Here is a 23,084-nt window from a genome sequence, read left to right as displayed (position 1 = left end):
GAAAGGCACTTTGCCAATTCTCACAGATGACCCAAGAGTGTCGTAGATAAGCTAATCTTCTTTTATCTCTGTGCTTTGACACCCTGGAATTTACCACAGGCCAAGGGTTGAGGAAGAGGCTCACTCTCTCCATATCATTCCACACATCACCCCTTCCTTTGCTAAGTCTGAGTGTCTAAAGTGGATTTATGAGAGCTTCAACATCTAGGTAGCCTAAAGAACAAACCATAAAGATAACACCCAGGCCAGTTCTTATTGGCCATTGGCTATCTTCTGCTGCTAAGCGTCACCAGTGGAACATAACAATTTCTGCACAAAACCAGATTCTTGGATGAGAGTCAGCCTGCCACGAAGCCATGTGGAAGGGCGTGGAGTTTGGATCACTACCACCGAAGGGTCAGTGATCACAAACACAAAACCAAGTTGGCAAGTTTTTCATTTAGAAGACTTGTTCGCTTTCAAAGAGAACAATATGGCAGGATAAAGAGAAAAAAAGAAAGGAAGTATTGTTTGCATTACATGTAGCCATGTGTATTTGCAAGATGTCTCCTAAGATGTGTTAATACCTGAGGCTGAAAATAGCTCGACATCCTTTGTGCAAGGCTTGTCCCATAATACAATTTGGAGAAGAAATTGTATTGGTCTTCCTTCCCAGTGGCTGTCCCTTTGGTCGGCTATTAAAATGAAATGGGTGTGTTTATATAATCTTGGCATTCAGGAAAAAAAAAATTATGCAATTCAGTATAATTTTCCCAAAGGAGTTGAGATTGAACAGAAACCAACTGCACATCTGGGTCTGGGTCTGCTTCAGCCTCTGATGCAAAAATGAAGATGAATTCCAAGTGGTCAAGCATCTCAAGTGGTCACCCCTGACAAGTTTTTCCCGTGCTGGAATGGAAAGCTTAAAATTGTTTTTCTGGAATATAAATTACAATCAGCTGGTGCTAGTTCTGTTACTTTTAAGACCTTCCAGTGATCACAAAACAGTCTTTTATTACTAATTGAATACACATGAAAAGAAAAATACCCTTACACCTTCCCATGCTCTTAAGTGGAATGGAAATTTTGATCAAGCTTGGGTGTGCCCTGGTGTCTTTTAATATGAGGCAATGATCAGATATGACCATCTTCTCATTCCTGTTTATGATTAGCATGAAGAAGAAATGGTCCCATGAGAAGTGATGCAAATGCTGTTATCTTTTTAAACCCTATTTTAGTCACTTATTTCTGCTCTACATTTGAATAATGCTTAGAGATGTAGTTATCAGATACATAAATTAAGAAGTTAATTCATCGTCTATTTCCTTGTTTTGCCATTGTGCAGTGATGTGTCAGTGCTTTACATGAGTAAGAGGGAATAAGTAGGAAGTCTGTTTAATTAATTAATTAATTTTTATGGTATGAGGGATTGAACCCAAGGGCATTCTACCTCCAAGGCACACTCTAGCCCTTTTTATTTTTTGTTTTGAAACGGTCTCACTCAATTGCTGAGAGTCTTGCTACATGCCCGAGCCTGACCTCAAATCTGTGATCCTCCTGTCTCATCTTCCCAAGGATCTGAATTACAGGTATGCACCACCATGCCCAGCTAGAAGTCTACATCAATGCTCGAATTTGGATAAGCATATTTGATGCATTGTTGCAGATTTCCAGAAAGCAGAGTGTTGTTTCCTATGTGTCTGAGATTTCAATGCTTCATTTTAGGGCAGCTCATAGGAGATGAACAGTCTGGCCCAGTGGGGGATTCACTTCCTCCAAAAAGACACTTGGTTAAGCAGATCACTTGAGTGTAGACAACATACACACAAACACATGACAGCACAAGACTAAGTGAACTTCTCCTGTGTGAGTGATTCCCTCCTAAAGGATACTACCAAGATTCAGAGTTGAACTTTGCACTTGTTCTCTACTTGCACAAAGACTAGGCCATTTTGTCCTTTCAGTGGTGGAGAAGGGCAGAGTATGATAAAGAGTAAGCCAGTAGGCTTCCCTCTGCTGCAAGGACTCAGATAAATAAGATCAGTAGCCATAACATTTTCTTTAGCCAAGCCAGGCATCCCAAAAGCAAATTCCTGTGTACATGATAGCACGGTGCCCTCATTTTTAGTCAAAATATATTTTTAGTCCAGTCGTTATGGTGTCACTGTAAATGCAAAGCATTCCCTTAGTACCATTTGGTAGCAAAGCAACGTGGAGAGGAACTTAGGCCCTAAAAGTACATTGTGCTTATCTCTGATTGGCCGTGTTGCCCACTCTGTGCTCCCAGGGTAGGAATAAGCTTGAGTTCAGATAGAATCAAGGACAAAGTTATCATCTTGGATACCTCCAGGGTGTTTTTGTGTTACAGCCCTCAACAGAAATATGGCGGAGGGTGCCTGGATGCTGCTGATAATATTTAATGACCTGGAGGGAGGCCCTGACTCTGTACTATCAAGCTCAGGAGAAATAAAAAGTTGTAGGTCAGCTTCCAAATGTAAGCTCCAAGCAGCATGAAAGGGAAAGAGAAAAGGCTCAAGCATTCTTCAGAAAGGAGAAACCAGTTTGCACCCAGCTGTCGTGAGCAGAAGTAAATAGTGACAGGAGATTATTTTCTCATTAGGCAACTGAGACTTATCTCAATTGTCTTACTATATACATACTGTGCCTCAAGCACTTGGGTGGGGAGGTTCTCTAGAATTAAGAGTTCTTAATAATTGCAGGCTACATCAGCCACCTGCACTGGGCAGGTGTCTTCACACTTCCAGTTTAAACGGCAGTGTACCTTCTGTGTCCCCAAGCAAAGACGGCAAGGCTGCCTTTGCTTGTCCTGTGTTAATGATCACATTCTAATCATCCTCTTAGCAGCACCTTAAGTTTACAGGGACTTTTTATAGTCTTAAAGCTCACTCCTATATTATCCAAATTCAATTTCAAGAAACAGCTGGTGGTACTAGCAGGGCAAATACCTTCATTTCTCTTTGCCAAATATAGAAATCAAGGCACCGATTTCCCCAAGGCCCAGGAACTGCATTATTCTAGAATTGAAAGGGTCCTATGAAAATTTATTTCAGCCTCTCAATTTTATAGATAAGAAAATGGAAGAACAGAATTATCACATTGAGGGTAGTAAGGGAGATAGAACTGAGATTCTGCTGGACTTGGATTCCAGTGCTCCTTAAACGGTAGCACCACACTCTCCAGTGGAGAGGTATTTCCCTTCATTTGAGGGCTTTCTTGTGCTCACAAGAGTCCAGGCCTGCAGATGCTGTGAGCAGGGGCTGCTTTTATTTTGGTCACTCTTGACCTGTCATTTCCTAGTGCAGTCTCCATTCCTTAACAGGCACACAATAAATATTTGGTGGATGAATATATGTCTTCTTATAGATACCAGGCATTTTTAGGAATACAGCTGCTGACATTTGGCTTAAGTGGACAATCTCTAGGCCAGACACAGTAGAGAAAGTGTTGTCTCTATGCCAGTCTTCTCTGTGAAATGACACAATATACCCAGCAGAAGCTCAGAACCCTACTTTGAGACACATGTGGGAAAGGGTTCTGAGACAAGTCGGTTGAATCACTATAACCTCAGTCCTTTAACCTTGAAGGTACAGTCCCTGTTGAGTGTGATTCCAGAGCCCATCAAAAGCCCGTCCCAAATTCTATACTGATATCTCTCCTACCCTCCCTCAAGTTGACTCATCATCAAAAGTGCTGGTTCTCACCAGGGGGTAATTTCAAACTGTGTCTCCTTTACCCCCAGCAAGATAAAGAAAGCCACTGTCACAGACAGGTGCTACAGCCTTCAGGTGCTTTTTGGCAGAAATGAGGTCAATAACGGGTGAAGGAAGACATTAATGGTCTCTGTTTGAAGGCAAGTCATTTGGCAGAGAAGTTAAGCAATTGGGGCTGAGTGACGCTGGGCGGTAATGGCTTCATTCGCCTCAGCCATGGTTCATCAGGCTGGTTCACTTCCACTTTCTTAGATGATCATCATGACTTGATGGTGTAAGTAAAAAGATTTTATTTTTGGCCTAAGAGAGGGAGATCAAAGTTTGGAGTGGCCACATGGTAAAGTCAAAAATCCAGGAGGAGCTTGTACTAAGTTCTTCTGAATCTAAGTCTGTTGTTCTCCCCATTTTTCTAAGGACATTGGATCCTAGGCAGGTCAAGGCTGTTTTGTCTCCAATCTCTACTGCATTAGCTGGTGTGGGTTGTCTGCTGGGCGGGTTGACGCTGAACTCTGGCAGCTGCCTATTCCTTCTATGGTCCAAAGAACTGCTGATCCTAAAATGGGAAACTTCTGTGTGAACCCTACCTTTTGGTCTTCTGCAATTTATTCCTCTTGCTTTTCAAATTCACAATATTTTGCTGTAAGCTTCACAAAATTGTTGAAGTTGAAATTCCAATTAACCTTGGCGATAAGTGCTGTAACTATAGGGGAGTTTATATTCTTTGTGAAATGAGAATGAACCTCAGATGTTACTGGAATTTGCTGAAACTGGATGGGGATCAAGATGTGGATGCTGAAGTTGACACCACTCAGTTGTTTAGATCAGAAATACAGGGAAAAAAAGCATGTTTTAAAGCAAATATGATTATTTTTTATTATAAGGACTGTTTTCATTAGCAGTGGCTCCTTACAATCCTTTCATTTTATTTTAAATATATATATGTATGTGCATATATACACATACAAATATGTAGGCATATGTATATACATATACATTATTTTTATTTTACTTTGTCTCTAAGTGCAAATTAGGCATCAGTAGATCAGTAGAATGAGCTGGTCATTTGCTTTCATGAATTAAATAAACAATAAAATTTCAATAGGTCTGGACATATCACAAATAAAACCTGGTTCTAGGTGTAGCTGCATGTGGAATTTCACATTATATTGATATTAGGCCTGGACTCATGGAGAAAATACATAGTACTTCTTCCTTGGCACTTCATTTTAAAAATAATTACTGTCTTTTGGTAAAAGCTGGATCCCGGTTTCCAACCTCATTTAGATCTTAGTCCTGCTATATTAATGGAACCTTTGAGACATTAATTATTGAATATGGTCTGAGCATCTCAGGTGAGATTAAACCACATTAGCCAGGCATGGGTTATAAGCCCAACCAAGATCTTCTTACTCTCTAGGTATGTATGGGCTAGTTATGAAAGGGCAGAGACATAGCCTGATGGTTTTAGTCCTTGTTGATGGCTAATCCATCACAGCATTCTTCCCACACACTCTGCAAGTGGCCTCGTAATCTTCACCTGATCAGCCAGATACAACTGAATTGGCACATTAGAGGAGACCCACTGAGCACAGCTGGAGGCATCTGTGAGGTAAAGCTAAAGAGAATGCAGAAGCAAGCACTGAGCCCCAGGGACATGAGGTGCCTCCTGGGCTCCAGAGATGAATCTTCTGGAAAGAGGAAGGTCTCCAGTGTTTCTCAGTATAGCTAGAACGTGGAGAGATGGAGGGAAACAGAAGAAGCCAAGGAGAAAACATATGCATGAAAAAGAATGAGGAAATGAATATGGAATAAAAAGAGGGTTATTAGCCTTGGGGTTGGAGAGTAGGGGGCTATTCTCATTTCCTGGGAGTTTCATTTGGAAACTTCACCTATGACAGTACATTCCGATTCAGAAATATGAAGGGTGGAGAAACAATGATTTCTGGTCAATACATACCCACTGGCACTCTAGAATAAGCCACTGGCACTCTACAATAAGCCATGACCATTCTGGAAGGAATGTGATTCTGAGTCATAGCATTCACATAAAAAAAATGGGTAAGATAAAAAGGACTTCAAAAGGCTATGGAAACTTCCTTCCACTAAGCTCATTAAACGAACCACTTCCATATAGACTCTTTGGATTCACTATGAGCAAACTTGATGGTCACCTTCTTTATTTCTTCTAAAAATAAAACGAAAAAAGCTCCAGGTTTCTTGCACTTTTAAAAGACGAATGAAATAATCAGCCAATGTATTTGTCTTTTACAGTTTGGGTATATACCTGGCTTGAGGCAGAACTGGCGGAGATGACCTCATCACTTCCCTTTGAGCAATACGAGTCTATAAATTTTCACACTGAATTGGGCAACAGTCAGCATCCTGTTTTGAACATCTGCACAATTAGATTGACAGGTGAGTGATTCTGATTGCCTGATGTATCCCTGCTGGCTCCAACCTTTATCCATTAGGAATGTGAATTACTTCACATTCTTTTTCTACCTAGACAAAAATGAAACATCAAGACTGACTGAAAATAATGGTGTAAAATTCATTAAATTCTCTTGTCATCACCAGAGTAACACATGTTTATGTAGTATCATTTTTCTAGAAAATGTGAAACAAGAGAATCTTGGAAAAGTAATGAATCAGAATTTATCTGGTTTTGGGGAGCTACATGATCTTAAGCAGGCAAGTTACCTAGCAAAAGTTCCTTTGAATTTTGAAGTAGGTGTAGGAAGCCGTCACATGCCACCATACCATACCATACCATACCATACCATACCATACCATACCATACCATACCATACCCTGTTACCTCTAGGTGGGCTCCTTTGGGTCCTCTGTAACATTACTCTTAGCTACATTTGTTTAAAAAATGATTACAAAAAAGAATCTGAGATATGTGTTGAATGGGTGAGTTTCTGGATTGGATTCTCCCACTGTGGTTTGTAAATCTATTTTACCCCCATCTGATAGCACATGAGTCCTAAATTCATTTTCCATGAGAGATCTGGTAGAGTCCATGTGATCATGTAAACTTTAGTGATGATATAGAGTTTTTTTTTATAGAAAAAGAAAGACTTAAATAATAGAAAAAAGCAAATAATCCACATCACAACTTTAAAGTTTGCTGAATTTAATGAAACATGAATGTTAACATTAAAAATTAAGAAGCCAATACTATATTTTATTTTATTTTATTTCATTTTATTTTGGTGGTGGTACTGGGGTTCTTAGAAGCCCTTCTACCTCCGGGCTACATTCCCAGACCTATTTTTACATTTTTATTGGAAACAGGGTCTCCTAAGCCAGCGCACGCAGCTGGCTTAGAACCTGCGCGATCCTCCTGTCTCTGCTTCCCAAGCGCGGGGATTACAAGCGTGCGCCACCACGCCTGGCTATATTTTAAACCAATACTATTTTCTTAGGTCACTGTGGCATCAGCAGGCTTCCCCAAAGACAGCTGTTCCCCACCCCACCACTGTTCCTGTAATAAAACCCATAAATGTGGGTTGGCATTACTAAAGAACTGCTCTGCCTCTGGTAATGGAAAGGGCTTTGGAAATGGACATAAATTTGGGAACTAATGGGGCTCACTTTCAATGCAAGATCTCCCCCTTTCTCACTGTGTGGCACTAGGCAGTTTTCTTCAGTCTATCAGCCTGGGTTTTCTCATTGATACTCTGTGAATAAAAATTTACCAGTCTCACAGAGTTACTGCAAACACCGCATGGGGTGCTATATGTATTGGACCTAACCCAGTATTTGGTCCCTGGTGGGTCTACAATAACCCGTAGCTATTACTCTTATAAAAGCTGGATGCCCTAAGAATGCATTTGATAATCGCGGAAAGATCTGACATGACTGGCGACGAAACTGTGGTGTCTGAGCCTGATGGGTGGGTGTCAGCATATTGGAACTTTCTGTCTGAGATATAGTTAGGAATGGAATTTTCTGGGGGACTTTTTGGGGTCTGTTCATCTCTGAGCATGGCCTGTTTCCTGTTTCTTAGCTATTCCTCTCCCTTCTTTCTTCTGAAACCTAGCCAACCTTCTTTTTCTTTCCAGCATCTTAAAAAGAAATAATAAAAGCTGAAAGTACCACTCCCTGAGCCTATTGAGATGAGAACATTTTCTTCCATTGCCCCTGAGGCAATGTGTCCTAAGCTGGTAGGGTACTGTATGCTCCTTCTAACTGGGATACCAGAGTGGTGGGATCAGGAATCTGTGAGTCTGAAGGGGATTTTTTAAAAATATATTTATTTTTATATAGACTTTTATTGGTCTCAGATCATAATGTAGTTCAGAGTGATAAGGACATCCTGCACACAGTGCTTGGTGAACTTTACCCCCTCACTCCCTCTGCTTCCCCACACACGATATTAAGATTGGAACTGGGAATGTCACCTGTCAATGGAAGTGTTTCCTTTATTATCCCCCTCCTTTATCCCTCTCCCTCACTTCACTGGAGCTTCTCCTCCATTATCTAAAGTTCTTGTATCCTGGTTATTCCTTAGCTTCTGCATGTGAAAGAAAACACATGAGCCTTCACTTTCTGTGACTGGCTGATCTCACTTAATGATCTTTGGGTCCATCCATTTTCCAGTAAATGACATAATTTTGTTCTTTTTTTATTGCTGAGTAGAATTCTATTGTATGAATATGTCACAATTTTGTAACGTATTCCTCTGTTGATGGATACCTACGTTGCTCCTACAATTTGGCTATTGTGAATCTTGCTGATATAAACATGTATATGCATGTATTACTATAATATTCTGATTTAAGTCCTTTTTTTGTGGTACTGGGGTTTCTGAAAGTCCTTCTACCTCCGGGCTACACTCCCAGACCTATTTTTACATTTTTATTTGGAAACAGGGTCTCCTAAGCCAGTGCGCATGGCTGGCTTGGAACCTGCGCGATCCTCCTGTCTCTGTCTCCCAAGTGTGGGGATTACAAGCGTGCGCCACCACGCCCGGCTGATATCAGTCCTTTTGGAAAGCCACCCAGGAGTGGCATAGCTGGATTGTATAGTAGATCCATTTCCGGTTTTCTGAGGAATTTCTGCACTAATCTCAGGTAGTAGCTGTATTAATTTGCAATCCCACTAATAGTGTCTGAGTTCCTCTTTCCCCACCTCTGAAGGGGGCTTTTGAAAGGAGGAAGAAAAAAAGCAGGAGAGTTTGTTGTATCTCATTTCGTGATCAACACTTGTAATAGCAGCAAAATCTCACAGACTCCACCAAGCATGGTAAAGAAGAGTGGGAGAGGCACAGGAAGTGCCCACCACAGTGTCTACATTTAAAATCACCATTGGGTTTCTTTTGTAGGAATTCCATCTGGAACCACCAATCTGCACCTACCAGGTTGAATATAGCCTGGAAGGCAGGCTGAACATCTCACTTGTGCCCTGGATCTAGCACTTACTATCTACACGACCCTCCACATTTTTCCCCCTGAGCTACAAAACTGAGTTGTGTTAAGTCTTTTTAGCATATGTAAGGTACTTTGTGCTTGGCATATCAGAAACAATCAGCAAAACTTAGTACCTAGTACTAAGAGAATGACTAAGGAAGTATGTTCTTGAAACCAATAGCAAAAATGAAAAATGAGAAGTGAGAACAAAGAGCTACAGAGACTGAAAGGAAATAGTTTATTGACGACAAGAGTCACAATAGTGCTGGGAGTTAGAGGGAAACCCTCAACTTGATATTCATCATCTCTCCCTCCTGACAAACACCTGGCGTCTGGGTTTTTATGAACCTATATAACTCATGATATCACTTTGTAGCAAAGAGGAAAGGAAGAGAGGATGAAGGGAAGAGGGATGTTTAGGAGGCTCTGTCTCCAGGGGTTTTTCTCATTGATGTTTTAGTTTCCTGGGATTGTAATTTACCTTTTGTTTGTTTTCCCTGATGTTCTAGAGAGAAATGGGAAAAGTTGATTCGTGTGGGAGTTGGACTCACCGGACATTCTGGTTCATGGAAAAGCCTCTAGTAAATATGTGGCCTGAACAGTCAGACTTCCTACTCAGGCTTAACCTGATGTTGGCCCAGAAGAATAGGGAAATGACACAGGAAACTCTGCTTTTGTGGATTAATTTAAATCCTGTGTTCTTGATAGATACAGATTTGCCATTGGAAAAAGGAACATAGTCATGGGAAGGACTGACTGAGCCTGTGAGTAGTTGTACACTTATCTATTATAAAAATAAGGGAAGAAATAATAAAGGGATGATAATAATAGCTGCTAATTACAATGACAGGCTCCATGCTAAGAAACTTATAGACATTGTCTCTGATCCTCCAAACAGTGCTTCAAGGGAGGTAATGTGATTCCTACTCTCCAAATGCAAATAGAGGCCCAAAGACATTAAAGTCACATGCCAAAGGTCACAGTGTGTAGTACAGATGGAGTGAAACTCAGGCCCATGGCAACAATAAAAAATTTTTGTTTATGACATCACCCTACAAAACTGTGTAGAATGATCTTCAGAAAGTCCGATTTTTTTCCAAGTCATGAAAATCTGCTTTTGATTGCTTTGGAGCCTCTGGCCGTTCCTTTTGTTTCCTTCTGGCTTGAAGCCTGCAACCAGTGGAGATGAGGACTCTAAGGCAGTGATTTCAGAGTTTCTGAAGACTATCATAAACTACAATTAGTTTACAATAATGAGCAAGAAACAAATACTTTTTAAGAAAACCATCCATTCACTTAAAATGATTTTTAATTTTATAATGACTAGGATATAATTATAGCAGAACAGAGCTATTTAGTTAGAAAAAAAATAACTTCAAAGATGAGAGCCCATTTACTGTGTATTTGCTCCAGGGTTCTAATTACTTTGAAAACTACCAAAACTTCATATGCGATTAGTAACAGCATTCAGTAACAGCTTTGAGGGAAGTTGAACAAATCTTTTTTTTTTAAAGCTCTATGAGGGAAATAAATAATAAATGATAAATGTGAGGGGTATGTATACATGATGTCATCATTACTTTTTCACTTTATTGCCAGCTTGGTTTTCCCATGCTAGAAAAATGGAAAATAATACCAAATGTGTCTTCATGTTCATTTTTTTTAAGTGAGACCAACAAAACAAGACTGGTTAAGAACAATAAACATGGTACTGTTTTTCTGTAATATATTAGCGAGTCCTGGTAGCTTCAATTTGGTTTCATTACATTTTCAATATGTGCATGCATCAATCCATCTTCTTTTCTTCCCATAGTTGAGATTTATGCACTTTATTAATCACCCTGTGACAGTCATCTCAGCAGTTTTATTTAGCAGAGTAAACCAGTCAAAGCCCTTCAGACTTCTGGGGATGTCACATGGCAAACTTTGGATTCTTGGCAACTTGAATTACTCTTGCCAATACAAGATTTTTTTTTTTAAGAGTGATCCATCTTAGGGCCATTTAATATATCGCATCTGCCCCTGCTCTTTTCTTAATTGATAGGTTGAAAGAGAGACACGCTCTAGACACATGTCCCCCTTAAGCAGCCTTGGCATGTAGCTTCCTCGATATCAGCTGCTCAGAATGGCAGGCAGTTAAATGCTCTGTCTTCCAAATGTAACACGAAGGATATGAAGGGCGGATGTGGCATTCAGCAGGCCTCCGTTCTCCAAAGGGCTTTGATAAGCAAGGGCAAGCTGCCCTGCATTCACTGCATGTTGCGGCCAGGTGTGAGGCACTGGCCACTGGTGCTGGATTCTCAGCCTGACCAGAACTGGGAGTTGCCAACACAGCACCAAAGCTGTCCTCAGTTCCAATTCGTGTGTGTGTGTGTGTGTGTGTGTGTGTGTGTGTGTGTGTGTGTGTGTTGTATGGCTGGGGATACTGGCAATTGCACCCAGGGGTACCCACAGCCCTTTTAAGAATCTTTTTGGTTTTGTTTTTGAAACAGGGTCTCGTTAGGTTGCTTACAGACTTGCTTACTTGCTGAGCCTGTAATCCTCCTGTCTCAGCCTCCCAAGTACTGGGATTACAGGAGTGTGCTACTCTAGTGCACTTGTTCTAATTCTTGGTAATGCTGTGTGTGTGTGTGTGTGTGTGTGTGTGTGTGTGTGTGTGTATTGGGGGGCACTGGGGATTGAACACCCAGGGACATTCAACCACTGAGCTACATCCACAGCCCCTTTTATTTTTTATTTTGAGATGGGGGTCTCACTAAATTGCCACAGCTGGCCTCAAACTTGCAATCCTTCTGTCTCACCTTCCTAAGTTTTGGGAATAAAGTCATATGGCACCATACCCGGCAATAATACTGTATTTTTAAAAATCGGTTTTCTGATGTTAACTCCACTCTCTGGAAGAATATGGTTTGAACTTAATGTCATCTCAAATAATTTACAAATATTCTTTATTAAGCCCCCCAATAGCATTTCTGAGTTACCTGCCAGTTTCCCTTGAGATGCTGAGAGCAGAGAGTTACAATCCACATGTAGCTATAATAAGAAAGAAAGAAATTTACAAAACTTCAGTGAAGAGAAGGCATCTTCGGAGCCCTTTTGGTCCTGCCTGTTTCTCTGATCAAATGTAAGGGAGCTGGGTGGGCACTTACCACGCTGGAGAACTTTCTCAAATAAGAAAGATACAAGGACCCGGGAAGCTGGCAGAGGGTCAGCTAAGGAAGAATTATAGCTCTTATATAACAGCGTGGCACAGGAGACCACAAATAAAAAATGACCAATTTGATATTAAGAAAATTTAATAAGAAGCTCAGAGAGGAAAATGGGTTACTGCAGTGCCATTCTAGGGTCTTTCAAATGCACTTGTGCTTCCAAAACCTTGGAATTAACAGCTCTTAGAGCTCTTCAGCCTCACAAGCTTATAAAGTAGCAGTGCAGTTTAAAGAGAGTACAAGTCTGGAAACAGACCTGCATGCCAGCCTTGACTTTGTGCTAAATGGTAGGGCTTTGGTCTGTGTCACTAAACCTGCCACACAGTAAGAGGCTGGAACAGATAGTGGTTACCAACCGGCCATCCTCGAAGGTGGAAGAGGGTCTCTGCTTCTTGTAAAACATCTAACAAAAGCCAGGCATGGTGGTGCATGCCTGTGATCCCAGGACTTGGGAGGCTGAGACAGGAGGATCGCAGGCTCTCAACCAGCCTCAGCAACTTAGTGAGGCCCTCTGCAATTTAGTGACATACTGTTTCAAAATAAACAATAAAAATCAGGCTGAGGGGTGTAGCTCAAAGGTAGAATGCCTCTGGGTTCAATCCCTAGTACTATAAAAATAAAATAAAATACCCAACAGATGTCCTAGACTTTCTTATAATAGGATTACACAGGGTGATCCAAACATCACATTTGTTTGTTTTGTGTTTAGATTATATAAACTGAGAGATCTAACTAGTTACTTCATGCCAACTCAATGCCTTCATTGGAGGAATACGGCTTTAGTGGTTATTCAAGTTAGTACTACTTACTAAGTGAAAATTGTAAAGAGACTATTTCAAAATAAAGGGGAAATGGGCTGGGCGTGGTGGCGCACCCTTGTAATCCCCGCACTTGGGAGGTAGAGATAGGAGGATCGCACAGGTTTGAAGCCAGCCGTCCTGGCTTAAGAGATCCCGTTTCCAAATTTAAAAAGTATAAAAATAGGTCTGGGAGTATAGCCCTGAGGTAGAAGGATTTCCAGGAACCCCAGTACCACCAAAAAAAAAAAAGGGGGGGGGGATGAAGTTTAAAATGAAAACTTGTGGCAACCAGTTTAGAAATGGTTTCACAAGTAGGCCTCTACCATCTTGTACACCATGAAGATGTATGACTTCAATGCACCAATAAAACAAATAATAATAAAAAGAAATGGTTCACAAAAATCTCACTTCAGGATTTCTATGACCACAGGTAGGTGAATGTGAAACACTTTCTTTAGTCTTTTCCCAGTGTCTTTTGCGTTTCAGTGGAGAACAGTCTTTATTCACTAACCCTATAGCTTTACTGCTCTGTTCCCTTTCAGTGCTGCACAGACCTGCAGGGAGAGCATTTTTACCAACCCTCCCAATTCTCCGGGTTTATGCCTCGCTTCACTGGCCTAATTATTTTAATAAGCATCTTAACGGAAATGCTCACTTACATTTATATTTCAATTTAATCGCGCACAGTTCCTAGTACAATGAGAACCTTAAAAGTCTTTGCCTATTTGTGAGAGGGTCTCACCAAGTCTATCAGAAATGCTGATAAATAACCAGACTTCACTTCACCCTTTCCTATGCACCTTTGTTTTTTCTTCCTTCTTGTTCTTTCTTTTCTAATTTTAATTTTTATATTTACTTATTGCTATATTTTATATTTACTATACATGGCAGTACTGGGGATCAAACTCAGGATTATTCTACTTCTGAGCTACACTTCCAGCCCTAATTTTTATTCTTTATTTTGAAACAGGTCTTCACTAAGTTGTGGAGGGCCTCACTAAGTAGCCGAGGCTGTCCACAAACCTGCCATCCTCCTGTCCCAGCCTCCCAAGTACTAAAATTACAAGGGTGCACCACCACGTCTGATTTTTTTTTTAGATTAATAACACGCATAAAAACAAGCCTAAGTTTCTATGATTTGACTGTTTAAATGAAGAGGAGGCAGAACATTCAGACTGTGGGAGAGCAGAGTTTGTGGATATAAATGAAAACCCAGCCTCATTCTTTGGGTCAGACTGAAGCCCTGGCTGTTCTGTTCTCACCATTTAGCAAACAGTTTTCTCAAAGAGAGAAAAACAGGAAGTGGAAAAAGGAATGACAGACCTTGTCACTTACTAATCATAGTCCCTTGGGACTGAAAAACAGAATTCCCCTTATGGTCTAATTATTCTTTGGTATCTTTAATAAAACCGGATCAGGCGAGTTTCCAGTGTCTGGCTGATGTTTCAGAGGCCTGGTTTCCCCGTGCCCTTCACTACAAAAGGAAATATTTACTAATTTCCTGGAGTTTTTCTTTTATCCTCCACATTTAGTTCCCAGAAAAATCTGTGGCATTTTTTTTAAGACTGATGGAAAAAGCTAGAATATTGGAGATCTAGATAAAGTGTCATGTGTTTTCCTTGCTTCGAGCCATGAAAGGGCACCTGGGAAAGGTGGTCATCAGGTCTGCGCAGAGCAGCTGACTGCTGACAACTGGTTAGGCACTTAGCCAAGGATTGAAGGCATGTTCCTGCTTCTCCGGGCAAAAGTAAGTATTTATGTCACTTCTCATCCATGATCCCACATGTAGGTCTACAAAAGAAGAAAAATGCTACAAGGTGATGCTGTAGAAACTGAATTCTATTCCCTGCTCTCAGTGGAATCAGGGGATCCTGAAAATCTCGTAAAATACATTTTGAACTCCTTGGAGCAAAAGCAGTATTCACAGATTCAAAGAATAACAAAACAGAACAAACACACAAACAAAACAATAGCTACCTCTGTTCAGCACAACTACTCAGTCAGGCTAAATTATAGTTTTCACACCATTAAACATGACTGCAGCAACAAAAGAATCCGACCTGGCAAATCGGGCGTTATTTTGTTTTACTTAAGTTGAGTTTGAAATTTTGCAAAGTTAAGAGGTATCTCCAATACCTCACAGGTGCCCGTGGAAGCATCCAGCTGAAAGTTGTCTAGTTACTGTAAGATTATCTAGCCCTCTTGATCTTGCAGGAGAGGCACAGAAATGTGAATCAGGAAGGTACTGAGGCACAATAGTGAGTGTGAAGATTTAAGGTCTAAGGATTTTCATGGAATCAACTCTGATGATTTCCTGCTAACTGGTAGAAACGCTATTTTGTCTGTTAGCTTCCTGTGGACCAGGAAAATGTCTGTGTGGCTCATGTTAGTGGTGGCTAGGCACTTCATCAATCTTTGGGAAGGAAAAGACAGAATATTGAGTAGAGAAAATAGAGAAGTGAATTTATATTTGGTTTCAAAACATGTGATTCCTTCAGTCATTTTATCTTTTAAGAAATTATACCTTCTTTAGGGTTACCATAGCCAGTTTACCTTTTTTTAAAATAACATTTTGGTGAAAAACTGAAGCTATATAGATGTTGCTGGAAGCCAGTTGAAGATGCTAAATGCCAAATGCCCTCTATGTGCAGTCAGATCATAGGTTCTGATGGGGATTTGTTCTGTACCCTTGGGGTTCAAAGCCCATTCCTCCAGGTAATTCCACCTCTCTTCACAAGCCCTCTAATAGCAATCCTAGGTTCTCATGGATGGATAGGCTATGGCAGGGAGAGGTGAAGGGGGATGGGACTCAGTGGGACAAATGAGGTGCTCCTTACAAGGTCTCTAGACTGAATCCAGCTCTATTGGACCATTCTCACACATGATGTAGGTGTTGAAGGAGAAACCCACACTAACAAGATTTAGCACAACCCACTTGGCTTAATAGAACTCTCCCTAAATTTGGGATCTCCTTGCTCCCTAATCAGAGAGCAGCCTGCTTTTGAGTCAGGCATGTCAGGTGAGGTGAAGAAGGCTCTGAATCAGAATAAGGCCTGAGCTGATATTGGGGCACCAGCCACGAGTCTGCCATGCAACACTGGAGAGACAAACTTCCTTCCTGACTGACAGCCAAGAATGCCATTTTCTTGTTCAATGAATGCACATCTTTTTATTTCTACCCAAAAGCTCTGGAGCCTATCTGTACGTCCTTTCTTTCTCTCCCTTGAGCTGAACAAGCTGAAAAGACTGACATAGGTTTCACAAACACGAGCAGTGTAGGCACGCACCATCGTCGCCAGAAAATGGAACAGAAAGTTAATTGTTTCACCAGGATGGGAAGAGCTTCAGCAGCTGTCTTCACGAGCAGAGCTGGGTGTGTTTTGTGCACCCTGAAGCTAAGCAGAAATGGCTTGGTTTCATGCCAAGAGGACCCATTTCTGAAAGTTTTTCTTTTCTCAATGTGCTATTAGTAATTTATAAATAGGCCAATACACAAAACTGTGTTTATAGGAGGGACCCAGTGGTGGGATAAACTTCTTAACAAAAGCAGAAAGATTTAAAAAATAAAACATCCATGTGGGTAATAGAGAGTATAAATGTTACCCTGTATCTGCTACTAATAATCAGAAAAATAGCAAAGAATTGTGGAGAGTCATGCAACAAAAAGTGATATTTAATACTTCCCCGTCTTACCTTATGTTTCAGTATCTGGTTGGATCTGGGGAAGTTAATTCAACTAAAGGGATGTTTTACAATGGTTTAGACTAATCTAGATAAGAAAGACTGAAATGTGTTCTACTCTTGCTGCATGTATTTGTCAACAGAATTGTCAGTAAAGTTTGGAGTACCTGAACTCTATTAGATAAGTAAGAAAGAAAAAGGGAGAAACCAACTTTAGTTTGCAGAATTGGTAGTTAGCAAGAAGAAAACACATACACACACATGTCGTGAGTTGTGTATGTGTTTGTGTGTGTGTGTGTGTGTATGTGTGTGTTTAACTTGCAAATTGGGAAAACAGGACATGTAAGTCATCGAGACACAAAATAAATGAAATTTGTCAATTTTTCGAACAGTTTCACTCAGAGTTCTCCATCTACTAGCTACAACACAACATGAAATAAAAAGAGAATTGGATTCCTCTAATCAGCTGAATTGCAAGGTCAGAGCTCTAAATTATTGCTTTGTTGCTTGAGCTGCAAATTACTGCTTAAAGGATATTTTTATTTTATGCATTCATTTAATTTCTGTGTTTATATACTTTTTCATAGCTATCAGAAAAATGCTGTGATGCAAATATATACAGTAATCTAATGTGTATAGATTACACTTTTTATCATTCTAAATCTTAGGGATGCTTTGCAGATCTGAACTAATCAATATTCCACTTATATGAAAATGGAATCATGTCCAAAAGGCTTATTCAAACCCCAAGTAACAATGGATAATAATGATGCATAATTCTACCTATGAACATATCAGATGGTAGAAACCTGATTTGGTATTTTAAGTCTACAGCAATTTTTATTTAATAAAAGCCTTGGTGAGAAAAATCTATGTTAAACACTAGCACACAGAAGAATGCCTAGTAAGTGTGATGTTAAGCTTAGGTATCCTGTAGTGAGTATTTATTAAGCGGTTCATATTGGGATAGGCATGAATGAGATCCACTGAAATGTGAGAATGAGATCTTGCTCTTAACTCAAAATAAAGGTAACATGAAGAAGGAAATAATAAAAGGTATTTAGTAGAACCAAGCATTTCCAGTGGGCCTTGCATTTAGCAAAGAATCAGGTATGTATCCTTGACACAAGTGTTTCCCTGCTCATTTTGCTAGTAAAGAGGCTGAGGGTCAGTCAGCCATCACATGGCAAAGAGCTACAAAGACCTCTCCAGCTTCATTTTACTGCTCTCCATCCTTCTCCATGTTCCCACACACATTTATTCTAGGTTTCTCCAGTGCATGGGGCTCCCATTTTGTTGTTTTTTGTTTGAACTAGAGTTCAAAATATTTTCTCTGCCCCCAGATGCAATGGAAATATCCCCTCCTCAGAAAAGGAACCCCTAGATCACGCTGGTCAGGTAAGCTTTTCCTGTTACATGCCTACATGTAGCAAAATCAGGAATTTCCTATTTAATTTATTTGCATGAATGTTTGATCTCTCTCTCTCTCTCTCTCTCTCTCTCTCTCTCTTTATCTCTCTCCCTCCCTCCTTCTCTCTCTTCTTCCCTCCCTCCTTCCCTCCCTCCTCCCTCCTCTATTTTATTATAAATTCCCTGAGGACACAGCCTGCAGGTGTCATCTTCTTTGTGTATCTCCAGCATTCACTAGTGCAGAGCAGAGTAGGTGCTCAATAGCCATTGGTGGAGAGAATGGCTTTGCTATTCCTTGACAGAGCCAAGATGGGAGATAGGCTTGCTGTCTTTCCAACATGCCATATGACCTTTGTGCTGTATTAATCACTGGTGATGCCCTGAAAGCATTTATCATCTTGTATTCTACAACATAAGGCAAGCATATCTCTAGTTTTGATGCCTAATCATTAAATGTTGATTTATTTGTTCATCATCTACTCAAACATTTTTATTAAATATCTAGTCTTTGGTAGGTACTGTTCTAGATGCCTGGGATATACAGTATACTATGAAACAGACAGAAATATTAGAATGAATAATAGTCTAGTTTAAAATATGGTAGGTCTTAATCTTGGTCCAATTTCTAAGTGTCTGATGCATATGGTAGTGTGCTTAGCACAGTATGACACATTGACATGCAGACTAATAAAATAGATATTATTGGCTGGGCGTGGTAGTGCACGCTTGTAATCCCCGCACTTGTAATCCCCGCACTTGTAATCCCCGCGCTTGGGAGGCAGAGACAAAGAGGATCGCGCAGGTTCAAAGCCAGCCATGCGCGCTGGCTTAGGAGACCCTGTTTCCATATAAAAATGTAAAAATAGGTCTGGGAGTGTAGCCCAGAGGTAGAAGGGCTTCCAGGAACCCCAGTACCACAAAATGGATATTATTTAACATAAATATATTTAATATGAGGTCTGTGTATAAAAATAATGTAGTGATAAGCCTTCCACAATGGACAGATATGAACTACTATGATATTTTTCAAGAGCTAGGCATTTATTCTGTTCATAATTTTGTGGCTTTACATGTAGCTGGAATCTCTTTTTTGGGGGAGTGCACTAGGGTTTGAACCCATATTCTACCTCTATTCTACCTCTAAGCTATACCCCAGCCCTTTATATATTTTTTATCTTAAAATAGGATCTCACTAAGTTGCTGATGGCCTAAGTGATTAAGGTTGGTTTCGAACCTGTGATCCTTCTGACTCAGCCTCCTGAATACTGGAATTACAGGTATACACCACCATGCCTGGCTGGAATGTTTTTTTTTTTTTTTTTAACAGTTGCTTTCATGGCTGGTTTATGTGTCTGGAAGGACGCTGAGGTTATTATTATGCAGTTGTCTCCAATGTCATAGTGAGAGCATATATTAGATGTATGAGCTCTGGTATGTTAATTTAAAAAGCCAAAAGAAGAAATACACTTTTCCAGCAAATAAGATGTGAATGCAATTTAGACTTGTCAGTAAAATAAATGCAAATTAAAATTGTATTCATAATTAGAAAAGATTAAGAAGAAAAAGGCCTAATTTGTAAACGCTCTTGTAAGACACTAACATTTATACACTCTAGGTGGGAGAGTACATTGTTGTAAATTTTTAGAAGGGTGGTTTGTTCACATGGGTATACAATATGGATTCTTCAAAATGTCTATAGAAAATAATTCCATAAAAAGAAAGGGGGAAATACTCCTGGAGACATTCTATGAAGCCAGTATCACCCTGATACCCAAACCAGTTAAGGACAAATCAAGGGAGGGAAAAAAAAGACAACTACAGATCAAATATCCCTGCTGAATATAGATGCAAAAGTCTTTGATAAATCATTAACAATTTGTATTAAAATACATTAAGAAGATCATACATCATCATCAAATTGGTTTTCATTCCAGTGATACAGGGATGGTTCAACACATGCAAATCAATAAACATAATTCATCATATAAATAGGACAAAAACAATTTTATCATCTCATTACATGCAAAAAAATCCAACAAAATCTAGTACTCATTCATATTAAAAATACTGAAAACATTAGGGATAGAAGGAATTTAACTAAGTATCATAAAGCTATATGCAACAAACCTAAAGCCAACATCATACTAAATGGAGAAAAACTGAAAGCATTTCTTTTAAAATCAGAAAAAATACAAGGATGCTCACTCTTGAAATTTCTATTACATATAGTACTTGAAAATTTAGCCAGAGCAATTAGGCAAGTGAAGGAAATAAGAGATACAAATAGGAAAGGAAATTAAATGATCCCTATTTGCAGATGATATGATTCTAATACTTAGCTACTCCCATCCCCAGTTCCACCAGAGGACTGATAGGACTGATACACAAATTCAGAAAAGTAGTAGGGTATAAAATTAGCGTAAAAATCTGCAACTTTTATGTATACAGTCAGTGAATCTGATAAAAAAGATGTGATAAAAAACCAATTTCATTTATTATAGATTTAAAAACTTAAATGCTTAGAAAATATAACCAAGTAAATAAAATACCTTTGTAATGAAAATTATAGAACACTGAAGAAAGAAATGAAGCAAAGACTAGAAGATGAAAATATCTTCCATGTTTTTGGATATGCAGAATAGATATTATTAAAATGGCTGTATTTCCAAAAGTAATCTACAGATACAATGCAATCTGGATGAAGATACCAATGACATGTATTATAGAACTAGAAAAAAGTCCTAAGGGAGAAGCAGAACGAGCAGCTGAGGAGCCGCTCCGGGGCGGTGCAGGGCGCAGGCCCCCTGGGGCCCGGCAGCCCGCGGGCCGGCGCGTCCGCTCCCTCCTCGGGCTCGGCGTCCCCCCGGGGCTTCCCCTTGGGCCTCGCTGCGAAGATGTGCAGCGGGGCCGGGTCGGGCCCGAGGCGGACGAGTAGCGAGGAGCTGCGGGACGCCACCTCCCTGCTGGCGGCGGGCGAGGGCGGCTTGCTGGACGAGGTGGAGCCGCTGCGGCCCGACGAGCTGGAGCGCCTGTCAGGCTGGGAGGAGGAGGAGGAGAGCTGGCTGTATTCGTCACCAAAGAAAAAACTTACACCAATGCAGAAATCCGTTAGTCCATTAGTTTGGTGCAGGCAAGTTTTGGATTACCCAAGTCCTGATGTTGAGTGTGCTAAAAAGTCTCTTATCCACAAACTTGATCAAACTATGTCAGCTCTCAAGAGGCAGAATTTATATAATAATCCTTTCAACTCTATGAGTTACACAAGTCCTTACAGTCCAAATGCCAGTAGCCCATACAGCAGTGGTTTCAATTCTCCATCCTCAACCCCAGTGCGACCTCCTATAGTAAAACAGCTTATACTTCCTGGAAATTCAGGTAACTACAAAAGCTCATCAGACAGAAATCCTCCACTCAGTCCTCAGTCCTCTATAGATAGTGAGTTAAGTGCTTCAGAATTAGACGAAGATTCAATTGGATCCAATTATAAGCTAAATGATGTAACCGATGTGCAGATTCTAGCCCGGATGCAAGAAGAAAGTCTCCGGCAAGAATATGCAGCCACCACGTCTCGTCGAAGTTCTGGGTCATCTTGCAATTCTACAAGACGGGGTACTTTTAGTGATCAGGAACTTGATGCACAAAGTTTAGATGACGAAGATGACAATATGCATCACGCGGTATACCCTGCTGTTAACAGGTTTTCACCGTCACCACGCAATTCACCTCGACCATCACCTAAGCAGTCACCCAGAAACTCACCTCGTTCACGATCGCCTGCCCGGGGAATAGAATATACTAGAGTGTCCCCACAGCCTATGATTAGCCGCTTACAGCAACCTCGCCTTTCACTCCAAGGCCATCCCACAGACTTACAGACAAGCAATGTTAAAAATGAAGAAAAACTAAGGCGCAGTCTTCCAAACCTGTCCCGAACATCTAATACCCAAGTTGACTCAGTGAAAAGCAGCAGAAGTGACTCAAACTTCCAAGTGCCAAATGGAGGGATACCTCGCATGCAACCTCAGGCTTCCGCCACTTCGCAAAGGCTGAAAAATTTGCCTCGTACTTCTCTCAAAGCCAAACAGTTGCTTCAAACTTCATCTCCAAAAAGAGTACCTTCTCCAGGCAAATTCCGCTCCCCTGCAGCACCATCTCCTTTGGCTCTTCGGCAACCAGTGAAAGCATTTAGTAACCATGGCTCTGGTTCTCCTGGTAGCCAAGAAACAACACAGTTCACACAAACCACCTCCTCACCTGGGCCTCCCATTGTTCAGAACACAGTCCCAGCAAATCCTCCCAGCAATATCAACAGCACTACTCTAACCAGACCTGCAGGGACAACCGCTATGAGAAGTGGCTTGCCCAGACCCAGCGCCCCTTCTGCTGGGGGTATACCAGTGCCTCGCAGCAAACTTGCACAGCCTGTTCGCAGATCCTTGCCAGCTCCTAAAACCTATGGTAGCATGAAAGATGACAGTTGGAAAGATGGCTGTTATTGACCAGCAAATACAAGAATGCAGAGGTCCACAGCTTCATGGACACCCCTTCACCAGGCTACAAACAACTTTTATATGCAGACTCTTCAGATAAGACTCCTGGGATTTATAAAATCCCAGCCCTCTCTGTCTTAATTAGCACAAACTGACAGAGATGATCAAGCAGCACTTTAATGACATTTAACATCAGATGTGTTTGGTAATCATACAATCACTCTCCATAGAATCACTTTTAGTTTTGTTTAATGGGACCTCAGTTGATTTCTTAATATTTGACAGAGGCCAATATCTGGGCAAATACCTAATGAATGCCAAAGAGAAATGCCCATTTGTAAATGAGAGAGTACCTTTGTGCACAAGA

General features: G+C 40.6%; 1 protein-coding gene across 1 annotated transcript in view; it reads left to right on the top strand.

The window, feature by feature from the left end:
• LOC308262270 (SLAIN motif-containing protein 2-like) overlaps nt 1-22,726 on the top strand; it is a gene marked incomplete at both ends in the record, with an annotated part of 34,712 nt that extends 11,986 nt beyond the window's left edge. The window contains 5 exons of the mRNA XM_080694740.1: nt 5,982-6,125; nt 11,297-11,396; nt 15,280-15,378; nt 18,161-18,215; nt 20,960-22,726. Of these exons, the coding sequence (XP_080550866.1) occupies nt 5,982-6,125; nt 11,297-11,396; nt 15,280-15,378; nt 18,161-18,215; nt 20,960-22,726 (2,165 nt within the window). The remainder of the gene's footprint in view (nt 1-5,981; nt 6,126-11,296; nt 11,397-15,279; nt 15,379-18,160; nt 18,216-20,959) is intronic.
• Nucleotides 22,727-23,084: the final 358 nt, after the last annotated feature.

Source organism: Muscardinus avellanarius (assembly GCF_963383645.1).
Source record: "Muscardinus avellanarius genome assembly, chromosome: 4".
Lineage (NCBI taxonomy): Eukaryota > Metazoa > Chordata > Mammalia > Rodentia > Gliridae > Muscardinus > Muscardinus avellanarius.
The sequence above is the reverse complement of the archived record's forward strand: the minus strand, read 5'-3'. Positions and strand labels throughout refer to the sequence as shown.